The following is a 14,533-nucleotide window of genomic DNA, read 5'->3' on the forward strand; positions in this document are numbered from 1 at the left end:
CCCGGAATATGAGACAAACAGTTTCTAGACAGTGAGAAACGTACGCACGCTGTCTAGGAGCTACAGATGACTGTTCTCTATCTGATAGTGCTAAATTTTTACCTAGTAGTGTGCGTAATGATGATAGTTCTTATCATGCTGAACATAATAAGGTAGAATGCGAAACTCTTGTCAAACAGTTAGAAATCATGGGATTAGAAAATAATAGCCGAGATTGCATACAATGTGACAAAATTATTAATAAACAATATTTTTCGGATGATAAAAGTGCCAAAGGTAAAGATAAAGAATTATGCTTGCTTTTGAGAGGTTTGAAAAGAGATTAAATTAAATAAATGTCTTTTTGATGAATCAAATGCCATTTTTCGAGATTTATTGGAAACAGATGAAAGGGAGAATGTATCTACCAACAATGTTATAACGTTACCAGAAGTAGAAACTTGTTTGGTAAAAAAGTATGTGGTCTTCTTGACAGCGGAGCATCTATTAGCGCAATTAGTAGTGACCTATGGGCACAGGTAAAGAATACCACCCCACCCCCTGCATTCCTAAAAGCAAACAATATAAAGGTTAGTTCGGCTTTTGGAAAATCTATAGCCAAAATCCTTGGACAAGTGATGCTAGTAATGACATTTAGTAATCAAGAATTCTATACTGTGGGATTAATTGTACAAGGATTAAATCGTCCCTTGATTATTGGGTCACAGTTCTTTGCTGAGAGCAAGACTGTGCTAGATTATAATGTGGGAGTTTTGAGACTAAATTCACCAACTGAGGTTCAGGTTAGTTTTCGAGATGTAGAAATCGAAGAGAGTGAGTTAGTGGTCAGGAGTTTGACTTTAGAGTTTGAAGATGAAGAGAGATTTTTACATTCATTTCCCATAGGCGAAATAGGCGAAACGGGTATAGAACCCATCTATGCATTTCAGATGGATGATGTAAGAAATAGAGAAGGGCATAGTAAGGAGATGACTTCTCTCAGAACCCATCTGGATGATGGAAAATATCCGACAGCTACTGAACTTGCCAATGTAGTGTACAGCCCGCATGAATGGAATAAAGTACAAACTAAAGTCACACCAGCTGAAATTTCTAGCCTCGTAGAAGGGTACACTGACCTCAGTGTGGTCGAAAAGCAAAAATTAAAAGAAGTGTTAATGAAGCATAGAGGTGTTCGATTTAAAACCAGGGTGTATAAAGGGATATGAACACAGTATAGACTTGCGTGAAGAAGAGAAATTCAAAACTAAAATGTATCCATATGCATTGAAGTTTAGGAATCAGGTGACTAACATCATTAATCGGTGGGAAGCATGGAAAATAGTGAGAAAATCTGAGACTTGCTACACCAGCCCGCTTGTTGTAGTTCCAAAAAAGGACGGAACTGCTCGTATTTGTTTGGATGCGAGACGTTTGGCAGAGGTCACTGTTAGTCAAAGGGATCAGCCAGTCCCAGCACTTAGTACACTAAGAGACCTATGTGATAAACGTTGGAAAACTTCAATTGACTGTGTAGAGTCATTTCTGCAAATACGAGTAAAATCTGACAGTCAAAAATACTTAGGATTTTTACATAACGGAATTTCTTACGTATTCCAAAAGTTACCTTTCGGCACCAAGCAATCTCTTTCATCATGTGTGAGAGCAATCGATTCAATCCTCTCAGAGTGCAGAGAGTTTTGTGGTTATTATGTTGATGACGTCATCCTTGGAAGTTCGTCTTTTGACGAACATATACGTCATAGACATTGCGTTAGGCAAAATTAAAGCAGCAGGCATGACTTTACGCCTGAAGAAATGTGAATTTCCGAGACGAGAAATTAGCGTCTTGGGATATAACTTGTCCCCAGATGGGATAGGAAAGTGCCCTGAGAAACTTGAGAAGATAATGACATTTAGGAGGCCGAGAAATGTGAAAGAATTGCGTAGTTTCATTGGGTATTGTCAGTTTTATCGCATATTTAGTACAAAGTATGCAGAAGTCCTTTTTCCTTTATTTCAACTTTTGAAAAAAGGAGCAAAATTTCAATGGACTGAAATTCATGAGGAGGCATTTCGAAAAATAAGGGAAATCTTTCAGGAAGATGTGGTGTTAAAGAAGCCCCTTCCGGACAAACAATTTATTCTTGAATGCGATGCTTCAGACGTCAGCTGTTCTGCGCACTTATATCAAATAGATGATGATGGCAACATTAGAATTATCGAAATGACATCGCGAATTTTTAACGCTGCTCAACGCAACTATGTGATAACTGAGAAGGAATTTGTTGCGATAATAGATGGTGTAAACAAATTCAAACACTATTTGATAGGGAACAGGTTCAAGATTAGATCTGACCACTTATCGATAAAATTTATTTTGTTGTGTAGAATAACCAATCAACGAATAGCAAGGTTCGTGTTAGCATTAAGCATGCTAGACTTCGAATTCGAGTATGTGCCTTCAAAACAGAATTTAAGTTATCATTTTTCGAGATACCCCCCTAACACAGGAAAAGAGTTCGACGTTAATAGAAAACTAGAGATAAAAGAGTCATTGATGACAATTTTCACAGGGATTCCCGGGGAATTGCGCAAGTTGATCACAATCCTTCCTGAAATGCAATCATCTGATGCATTCTGTGGAAAGATAAAGAAGTGAATAGAGAGCGTAGATGTTAGTAAGAAGATAAGAGGTGATAAGCACACTTACGAAATAAGTAACAAGAGATTGTGTAAACGCGATTGTAACGGTCTGCGCATTTGTATTCCCGAAGTGCTAGTTGAACCTTTGCTGCAGTACTACCATGACGAGAGAGGTCACTTGTCTGCAAGCAAGCTTTTTCCGCTTCTTTCTGAATATTTCGTTTGGCCTAAGATGAGGAACATCATCAGAAAATATACAACATCATGTGACATATGTCAAAAGGCATCACCGCCCCAGTGTTACCAACCTGGACCACTGAATCCAGTGCTAGTAGAGAGATCAAATCAATTGATTTGTTTAGATTGGCTAGGGCCACTTCCAAGAGGGGTGGGTAATGTAAAATATGTATTAGTCTGCATGGATGCTTTTTAGAAATTGATCGGCCTATATGCATGCAAGACAGCTACGTCATGTTCGGCCATTAGAAAGCTTAGAGAGTTCCTAAAACTATGTCCAAATGTGGATTATGTGTTAACTGATAATGGGACTCAATTTAAATCTCAGAGATGGAAAAACGAGATGAGAGAATTAGGGCTAAAACACATTACTAGTACGCCTTATTATCCCCAGGGAAATATGGCAGAAGTGAGTGTCAAATCCACAGTGCGAATGCTGAGAAAGTACTGTCACGACAGACAGACTCAATGGCCAAAATTTTTAACGAAGGTGGAGAAGTGTTTGAATTCGGCCAAACACTTGTCAACAAACCTTAGTCCATATGAGGTACATTTTGGACAAACAATGTCAAAAGACATCGCACGATTATTTGAAATTCCAGAGAGAAGATAGAAAGGACATAGAGTATTATGTAGAGATAGCATCCCGAAATCTAAAGAAAAGTGCAGAAAAAAGAAAGAGGGAATTTAATAAACGGCATGCAACAGTGCAATACGAGGTAGGAGAACTTGTTTTAATTAGGGTATTCCCAAAATCTGATGCATTTTCAGGAATTACAAGGAAAATGTTGCTCTTATATTCCGGGCCATTTTCTATCCTCAAGAAGACAGAACACAATGTGTATGTTTTGGGTGACCCTGTGACAAAAGAAATGTAGGAGAAACGCCTACCTGATCAAACGATACAAGGCAAGGACACCGCAGGAAATCTGAGACAGGTAGTGCGGTTAACAATACGAACTTGAGGTACTCTCGAGAAAAAAAAGAAAAGAAGAAAAATGTATTCACGTTCAGACTCAGATAGCTCTGTTAGTATACATTTAACTATTTAGAGGTTAGATTTGTTTGTAGCAATAATTACTTGTATATGTATGTAGAAATATCAGGTTATTTAATATGTAGAGGTGTTGAAATTTTAAATGTACTTAGGAATACATTAAAAATTTCAAAGGGGGATGTTATAACAGGCACACATATAGCTATGTTTTATTTAGAATTTTTATGTTAATTTCACGTGAAATTTTTGCATAATATTAGAATAATTTACATATCTATAGGTTAATTAAGAATATATAAGTTAGTTAGGTTAATTAGTATATAAAATAGGTGAATTAAACATTGTCATTTGGAATATAAAAATATATGTAGGAAAGAAAACTTAACTTGGAAAAGCACCACTGAGTAAAAAAAAAGAAAAAAAAGAAAAATTGTTCCGTAGTAGTTAAAAGCTGTGTACGTGCACCCAGGATTGCTATCTAAAGTTAAACAAGAATTGTGGTATGAGAGAAATTTTATCTAGGTTATATATTTAAATCATACTTCTAACTTAGTTAGGTAGAAGTGAGCAGAGTTGCTAATGTTGCTGCAGATAGTGCCCTGGCGACATAGATCCTACCCCATTACCTTTGTGAATTTTCGCTCAGATATTTTAGCAAGTGGGTTTGAATTCTTGGGAATAATAAGGTGTTACTTTTTCGTAAAGTGACCAGATTTCACACTAGAAACTTCGAAAGCTTGGGTTGGATCCCGCCAGAAAACCAGCCTCTATTTTTTTTCTTCAAAGCGCGGTTTCGACAAGGAAGAGCCCCTGCTCTTCCTGCGAGTGGGTTTTCCCCCCATTGAAAATCATGAATGCAGTCATATCTTAGCATTATTACATATTTAGAATTGTAGAAATGTAATATAAGATGTAATTTTGGTCAGAAAAGATGTTTTCGTTGTTACCTTAACTTTAAAACAAAAGCTTATTACTTTACTGTGCTTGGTGTTGGCATTGCTGTAATTGAGACGACAGCGATACGCAGTACCGTCAATGTCATAGCAGCCGATATGTGTATATTTATTGATTATTAATTCTAAATTGAATGTCACTGCTGGAATCCTATGTAAATATAATCAGAGGAATATTAGGTACAATGTAATATAGAATATATTGTTGATTCATGATAATTATTGTGAAAAAAAGTGAAAAACCAAGAACAAATGTGTGTGTGGAGGTTGCGAGACATCACCACCAGAGTACTCTGGCGATGTAAACAAACGCACATGGACTGGGTTCGGCAAGGAAGATTGTTTACAAAGAAAATGTACAGTGACGCCGGGGAAAACAATACGAAAACAAGTATTTAACATTTGAATAACAAAGTGTATGATACACCGTTTTAAAGCTTAGGATTTCCTCTATCCAGTGGTCAAACTCAATACAGATGACAAGCAATAATAATTTAAGAATAAATGAAAGATTACATGAAAGTGTACTACCCAGACATTTTGGCGACAAAACCATTAGGGTCCGCGAAAAGGGACTATACATTGAATTTTGGGTAGGTCAGGAGCGAGCCTTTCAAAATCATGTTCTTTCCTCTGAAAGAAAACTGTTTGACAGGGAAGGAGCAAGTTAGTTGGTGTTAAGACGCGATATACAGAGGTCATCCTCTGTAATAGTTTGTGCAAGACTCATCGTGACAATGGTCTATTTTGTGAGATAGGCACATTTTAAATAGCCGAATTGCGACGTTACTCGAGATTAAGTTTTTTTCTTGATCTGAAATATCAACAGTAGTAAGTGTCTCAGTACTTAACGTCATCTCAGAACTTAACTGTGCTTTACGGGAAACACATGTTGCGAGACGAGATGTTAAAAAGAGGAGAGTTTGAATATTTTTTAAAGCAGAGACTGAGTCTTAAATCTGCAGCTAGGACAATGACTACTAGCGTATAACTCTCGTATGTAGTTTGCCGTGTGATATATGTATAAAATCTTAAAAGTAAAATTTTAAGTGCGTCATATGTGGCCAGTGTAGAACTTTGAAACTGGACCGTAGAATCAGAACATTTTCAGAGACTTTGAGGCAATCCAGATAATAATTATCTAGTAACACTACATGAACCAGATGTCTTCAAATGGATCCAGAGATACTATGAGAGAGACGCCAGTGCAGCGGAGAAACAACCAGAGCAGCGCACAGTAGCAGCAATTGATATCATCTAGGAGGTTCCAGGATACCGAGCGAACTTCAGTGAGAAGAGAGAGGACAGAAGGAAGAAGACAATGAAGAACACGTCAAAACTATATGTGCACGAACTATGAACAGAAATGTATAATGGCCAAATTTTCATTAAAAAAATAATAATCATTATTTTTTTATCGACCGGTCATTTCAATTTAATATTCGTGTGAATATAAAAATAATTTTTTTATGTGTGTGAATATCAGTGTTGAAAATCTATGATTTCTGTGGAGGAGTGGAGTTTCTTTTTTTATTTTATCAACATTAAAAATTCGACAAAATAACATGGAAGTCTTTCTTATACGGATTCCAGACATCAATTAAGGTATGTGGAAAATTTCGCATATGTTTTTTCTTTTACAGCTTGGCAAGAACATGTACAGAGATGGGTGTATGTTTGTAATCTGACCATTTCAATGGAGCATCTGAGTTGAGGTAAAGCCACTGATTACCTGAGTTAAAGAGTATTTTGTATATTTCAAATCACTTATTTTTTTTAAAAAAAAAAGCTCTACCGAATATTTCTTTTATATCTTTAATATTTTAACTAATCACAAGTAATTCATATAATTCATTTACATAACTTCTGTTAATTACTTAATTTAAATACTTCTTGGGACTGTCCATTCAGGGCACTCCACCATTGTGGTGCAAATATTTAAGTATTTTAATTTTGAAATCTGGCTATGTCCAACATGTTCACTTTAGCCCACCACAGTTATCATGCAACAATGTACTTCAATACAATGAAGATTTTGAAGATCAATTACACGAATAATCTGGCTTCATTTTAAAATGAATATTAGAAAACATTGCACACAGTATTCTTAGGTTATAGTGGTGGGTGGGTGGCCCGTGATGCTGTTCTTGTTATGAATTTATTTAAAAGTATAGAAATTAAAATAAAATCAATATAAGAAAGCTGCCGGTTGTCGCCAATCCGGGACACAGCGGGTCCATAGGTAGTGGATAATGGAAAGCCCGATATGAGGGTAGGGAATAGTCCCCCCGAACCAAAACTGGCATTTTCTGATCTTATTCCTATGAGGCTTGAAGCATATTCTTATGACGTTCAAAGCTACATTACTCAATTCTGGCTTTACGTGCTGTGACAATATATACCTCGTTTTAAAGCTTAGACTTCGATCTAAAACTTTCATTTGAAACATTTTTTTTACTTTACCTCGTAGAAATAAATTAAAGGGAATTTTTCCCGCCAAAAAACTGTTGTTTTCTGTTTAAGACACAATTGCCGCGAAACTATACACTTCTCAAGAAAAATAAAAGACAGACGTTTTTTGTAGCTTAACATTAGGCAAAGAAAATAAAAAAAAAATTGCGAAGCATTTGCTCCACTGGTTTCGGAGTTATGGCTAATTTTCTGAGAGACGGCAAATTCACCTTTAAGGGGGGCTGGGGGGAAAGCACAAGGGGGAGAACCGGGGACTTTTGGGAAATTACATGTCTCATCATAGTCTATCAACAGGAAAAAATTCAGCTCTCCGGGAATTTGTTCCGACACAAAACCTATTTTGACTGGGCAATATGATGAATAGGACTTGATGCTAAAATATATTCAAGTTTCTGAGTGAATTTACGGGTAAGAAGGAAAGTGTTAACAAACTAATGATTATTTTACGGCAACCAAAAAACCGTAACGAAAAACGCCGGTACATGTACATCACATACTGCAGTGTCACTTCTACTTGACAACTGAAGAGTCTGTTAGAAGAAGAAGGTGTCCCACGTTAACAACTTTGTTGAGAAACCAGCAGTACAAGTTCTTAATACAAGTAGCAATGCACGATTCTACACATTTTAGAAAGCAAATTAGACCAGGTTTGACACATTCCACAGGAAACAACTTCAAAGCTAGATAACAGATGGTACCAGTTTTCATAGAATAAAAGAAAAATAATTTCTGTGGAGTAGTGTTCATAATTTGAGGGATTCCCTAATCTGGGGGAAGTTCATAGGCAAATTTAGCAAAAGAGGAAAAATGGAATTTTTCTACAAAATGTGAAAATCCAAGGAAATTCTGCGTTAGCTGATTGGCCAATATAAATACTTATTATTTTCTTTGTTCTTCAGAAATAAGAAAATACAATAGCAATAGTTTGTGTGTATTTGTTTAAAGTAGCATAATTTGCAGCCATTGTTAACTGTGTATTTATTTGTATTTTTTGGTTTAAAAAAGTGAAGAAAAATAAAAAAATTGAAATAAAAAGAAAATGGCATTTCCTTTAATACAGCTAATTAATGTTATCACATAATATCTGTCGTAGGAATTGGTCACTCAAGAAACTATGGAAAATTTGATACGAAAAGGGAAAATTTTGTTAGTCGAGGGAAATTTTCTTACAGAAACCTACGAACACTGCTATGGAGGACTGGGATAGACCCTTAAACTAACCCTGGACTTCTTCCAAGCCTTTCCCCACAAAATTCACAAAACTGTCCGTGCTATTAAATGTCACAATCTCACAATCGTTAAATTCCACATTTCTTCACATGAAGATAATTACATTTACAGAATGGTGCTGTGACTATCAGAGGTAGCTATCTAGCTTCACTCTCAAATTAAGAGAAAATTGTATCAGTTTTAAATTTTCACTTCTTGCAATATGAAAAATAATAATAATAATAATGACACTTGAAGGTATATAACACTGAAACAACTCATAAATATTTCCAAAGAATTTTACTGTCGATAATTACTCAAACAAGAAATAAAAAATAACAGTATATTTCGTTTTCTTTAAAAATAAACAGGTAAAAAAATTTTGATTCTTTTTAGGTCAGAAACACATCTTTATCAAACATAATACTTTCATGTGGATGTTATATCGTACTATGAATTCACAAAATTTTTACACAAGCAGACTACATGTACACAAATACAAACCACATACACGAATATTTACAAATTATATTCAATTTTACCCATACACACAATACTAAACAACCTTCACGATACCATAAATCTAAACACTAAAATTCACAAAAATAAATTAATACGTTGATTTCCGAATATTATTTAAAATAAGTCTTACAAAATTTACATATATTGCATTTAAGACCTCAAAAACAAGACACGATATGTTTTTAATATCTTTTCTCCTTCTAACATCTACTTACATAATATCATGTAATCTTATCTCAAGACTAGGTGATAAAAAATATCTTCTTCATAAAGATCCAACAACATACTTTATCGTTGCATGATTTTTTTTTTTTAAAAAAACCTAAATATCACAGATGATTTATGACAACTTCATTTCCTCCCTCCCGTTATCGAAACTTAACTATTTGGACGTTTCTTCGATGTTTGGATGCTGCCAGGGAATTGGATTGATGTAAGCTGGTTGGTTAGATCCTGTTAAGTCTCGGTAACCTGGAAGGTATAATAAAACTAGTTAGAACAAAAAGTTAATTGATTAGAACAATTACGTATAATTGTTAGAACAAAGTTTTGAGTAAAATATTTGGTTAAAGAAGCGAAAAAACAACAACGAATAAAATGGATAAGTAGATATTACATTATGAAAATTCACAATAATTATATGCACTGTTTAAGCTGCAGTAGCTATTTTTTTATATATATATAAAAATGCAAGAGATTTTCAACATTTAACAGTGAATTTTGTTTTGGCAAAAGTGTTAAAGTAATGCTAAAATTTTTCATATTATATAATTGTATACCTTTCGGGTCCTCGTGTGGAGAAACGAATTGCACTATGTGGAAATGTCGCAGATAAAGAACCTCAGAGAAGATCTATCAATCCATCAAATAGTTACATCGATTCTTTGCAGATGGCAGTTAAAGTTGATAGACGCTGACGCTAGCACCACTAGTAGCGTAACTGCTTGATGAATTCCAGATGCAATACTAATGGTTCCAAGTTAATCTGCAACGTTGTCACATAGTAAAATTTTGATTCCCTATAGGGGCTGAAGGAGGTCCCGGAGGCCATTATATAGTATTTTCGGTTTATTTTGACCTGAATAATAGCGATCTGTTGTCCGTGACGTCAGGTCAAAATAAACCGAAAATATTATATAATGGTCTCCGGGACCTCCTTCAGGCTTTCCATGCTTTCGATGTGAACACAGTGCTTTAGAAATACACTGTAACTTCAATTATTCGAACTCCAGTCATCCGGATCACCAAATATCCGAATCGATATTAGAAAATTAAAAAAAAAAAAAAAAAATGAAAATGCGAATAAAAATTCTGTTAACAGATGGTCCACGAAGTATTCCCCTTTTCATAAATCTTACATAAAAATAAAGTATTTGGTTTAGAAACATCGTTCCATACTGTGAAGCTATGATAAAGTTCCAATCTATGCGAATTCAATACTGAAAAGCGAAGCAGTAGATCTGACAATTGTGGTTGGAAAAGAGGAGGTCGGAGATAGAACTTGTTATTATGACGCATATAAAAAAAATAGTTTCCCGGTACCCTTTAAAGAGTTTTTGCACTGTAAGAAGTACGGTAGTCTATTATTGAAACCGGAAGTTGTATTGGTTTTACTACTTCCGGTTTCAATAGTAAAATAAAAGCTGAGATAAAAATATATATTTCGGGTTCTGAATTCATTAAAAAAATTCTCACCTCCTATTATAATTTTCGTTCTGTGTGATGGGGAACCGGAAGTGGTAGTAATTTCTATATAACCTATAAAGAATCAGGCATCTATCCAAGATATGAAAAATATACAAGACCTCTCTAACAACAGTATTTACTAGAGTCATTTGAAACTAGGAGAAGTAACTAGGCGGACTAGGAGTCTCATTTGTGCTTTGTACGTATTTAAACTGATACATAGTTAACAACACAAGCTCACAAAATCTACTATCAGAAATTTTCTTTTATATTGGTAACAATATAACTCGTTGTCGCCTAGTAACTTTTCATCTAACGAAACAACGCACAAATCCATTAGATATATTGCCTGCTAAAAGAATTTATATTTTATATAAACACTGTAATTTCGGCAAAATCAAAAGTCGATATATTATTAGGTCGGAACATTATTATTAGGTCTATTAATGTTCTATTCAAATGAAATAAACTTTTAGTACAGTAGACAGATAAGGACAGAGACAGAACACTAAATTCATATTAACAAAAATCACTTCTTGCTTGCTGCCTGTTATCGTTCCTTCTTTATGGCGATCAAGGTTGAAAATAGAAATCGTAACTTCTACCACTTCCGGTTTGAACAGACGGCTAAGAGCGGACATGAAACTTATTCATGGCATATTGAATCCATACCAAAAACATCTTGTTGCCTCTTTCAATTTTCGCTCAATCGAGATTAAAATTGAAACCGGAACTGGTAGTAAATTTATACACACCACTACTGGTTTTAGTGTACGGATGAAGATGGAAATGGAATACATTGTTGAAACATTGAATAAATTAAAAAATATTCTCGCCATTGTTAGGTTGTCAATTAGTTGGGGCAAGATGTTTGCTATTGACTAATCGGACAAGGTGTTAGGAAATTGTGAAAACAAATGAAGGGCGTAACTAGTGTAACTATGTAATATAAATAATGTGTAAATGTGTTTAGGTTGGAATGGAGCCATAAGTGGCTGAAGTTATTTGCAGATTGGATATGAGCCTTATGTTGCTGAGTTTGTTGTATAAGTATCAAAGTTAGTTGAAGGGTAGTTATCTCTGAACCTTAGTGGTTGTAAAGTATATGTTAATTACCCAGAGATATACAGGTGCATTAAAGAGTTGAAGTAATCAGGAATTTGCTTTGACATTCATTGCGAATTAAAGTAGCTTAGAAGGTTAATTAAAAATATATACCTTGCACTAATTTTTGACTATCTAACAAATGGCATCCTACCGACTGCGCCATTTGTTAGATAGTCAAAAACTAGTGCAAGGTATATATGCCATTTGTTAGATAGTCAAAAATTAGTGCAAGGTATATATTTTTAATTAACCTTCTAAGCTACTTTAATTCGCAATGAATGTCAAAGCAAATTCCTGATTACTTCAACTCTTTAATGCACCTGTATATCTCTGGGTAATTAACATATACTTTACAACCACTAAGGTTCAGAGATAACTAGCCTTCAACTAACTTTGATAATTATACAACAAACTCAGCAACATAAGGCTCATATCCAATCTGCAAATAACTTCAGCCACTTATGGCTCCATTCCAACCTAAACACATTTACACATTATTTATATTACATAGTTACACTAGTCACGCCCTTCATTTGTTTTCACAATTTCCTAACACCTTGTCCGATTATTCAATAGCAAACATCTTGCCCCAACTAATTGACAACCTAACAGCCATGCATTATCATTTATAATCTATGGTTAAAAGCGTTGAAATCGGAAATGGTTGATTTCTACCACTTCCGGTTTAAGTAGGGAGTTAAGCGGGGAGATGGAATCTATTGTTGGAATATTTAATCAACAGCAATTAAGAACCTCTCTGGCGATCGCTTATCGTTTTTCCTCTGATGTTTGACAGACGACGGACGAATATAGCCGTTCTACGTTTTCCTATACTTATTGACAACCTAGCCACTCAGTGCCTATTTGGGGATGCAAAGACGAGTGCTACTAGGCGCCTTCCACTCACCATCTAGAATGAGTGGGTAAATTGTAACTTAACTTGCAAGAGGTTTTCATATGGGGATTAAACAAATAAATATACTTCCACTTCATTTAACATAAAACAATGTATTTCTAAAATCTGATAAATGAACTGTGAGATTTCTGAATGTTTGCTATAACGGATATTCGGAGTCATTTGCCAGTAAGGTATAGTACGATCAAGTATTGAGCTTTGAATTCTGACTCGGAGTCACACATACCTGGATAAATCGGTCGCTATCCTTCGTCTTTCTGGTGTTGAACTCTGCTCCTTAGGCTGACACTCCTTGTTGTTGGACGATGAAAGTGGGCATTGAGGAATGGGCCTCTCAATGTAAATCTCCCTCGAAGCTCTACGTCGTTTAGAATATGTTGACGGACAACGTACTGTTTTCTCCTATCATCTGGTAGATAATTAAATGTAACTTAGTTCTCCAGACTCGAACCAAGTATATTCAAAGTCGATGAACAATCTCGGAACTCTCGGAACTGTCTCCTTCCAACTCTCTCTTCCGAACTCTCTGAACTGTCTCTGAACTCTCCTTGAACCCTTCTCGTCCTGTGGTTTTGTTTGGCGGGGTCCAACTACCATCGTCTGCTTTTTCCGTCTGCTGTGGCACGTGCGACACCGTTTTCACATGGAGAGACAAATTCCTTCCATGTGTCAAAACTCAAAACTGCAACCCTCGACACGTTCTGTTTTCCCGATTCTAAGCAATTCTCCGTACATCCGTAATCTCATGAAATTCATGAAATCCCACAAATTCACGTTTTGTACAATTTCTAGAATCTGGCTAATGTGAGGAAAGACACATTGTCAACATTTCCTTCCTACACTGCCAGACACGTTACGATGACATTCTTATACACAACTGTTTACAATGAATTGCTGACACAACTATTAGCGAGATTGTGCAGCTTGCATTAACTTTACATATTCAACATTAAATTCCCATAACCTTACTTAACGATTTCGAGACATAAACATAACAATAAATCTAAAATATACAAATTATTATTCTCGAAAATCGAGTTCTTCCACATGTCCCCCCTTAAAAACTTGGTTGCTCCGCAAACCAAATTCGACATCGTAAGAGGGCGATTTTCTATAAACACCCTGTACATAATATATGCTAAGACCATATTAAAGATAAATATCACCTCGAAACCAAATAAGATATGTATTATTATTCAACATAATTATATAAATATTAATTAATCTTCCTTCACCTCACATTTATTTAAAATTATATATATATTTGACTTTTTAATCTTTGTATTACTTTCTAACATTATAAAATACGACATTTCAACATGTAATGTCACGAAGTATATCCTCGCGACATCTAGCGAGTTTTTACTGAACTATTTGCACATCACATTTTGTCAAGAGTGATTGTGCATACATACATTTGCAAGTACTCTTGAGTTATCTCCTCTTAGTGACAACGCTTTTACAGTATCAAATAACCAAAAACTTCCATTACTCTGAATGTCCATACTTGCCAACCAATGAACTTATTGGCCGTATCAGTAATGTTTTAACTTCGTCTCTTTCCACCTATCTTTGGATGGAACTGTAAAATCAAGACTTGTAACATAGTTATTTAGAACATATGTAATTAACATATTCACATTTGCACTATAAAACTTGAAAATATTAATGTTTTATTTTCATGAAAAATTTTATTCACTGAGTTTTAATCTGAACAAAAAGAAAATCCTGTAACAAGGCATTGGAAATCCTGACACTTCATGCTACCTAATAACTGCAAGCTCAACAGTTTTTCAATCAAGCTTTGTC

The 14,533-nt window shown here is 35.0% G+C and overlaps 1 protein-coding gene across 2 annotated transcripts in view; it reads right to left on the bottom strand.

Moving 5' to 3' along the window:
* Positions 1-8,801: 8,801 nt before the first annotated feature.
* The window catches only part of LOC145672160 (uncharacterized), a 315,761-nt gene continuing 310,029 nt past the window's right edge, over positions 8,802-14,533 (bottom strand). Inside the window, exon 5 of one of the 2 annotated variants that reach the window (XM_081741500.1) lies at positions 8,802-9,486. In XM_081741500.1, coding sequence (XP_081597626.1) covers positions 9,472-9,486 — 15 coding nt within the window. In that variant the 3' untranslated portion in view covers positions 8,802-9,471. The remainder of the gene's footprint in view (positions 9,487-14,533) is intronic. The other variant, XM_081741501.1, reaches the window with a different exon arrangement.

The sequence above is a fragment of the Thermobia domestica genome, chromosome 15 (assembly GCF_964235325.1).
Source record: "Thermobia domestica chromosome 15, izTheDome1.hap1.1, whole genome shotgun sequence".
Classification (NCBI taxonomy): Eukaryota; Metazoa; Arthropoda; class Insecta; order Zygentoma; family Lepismatidae; genus Thermobia; species Thermobia domestica.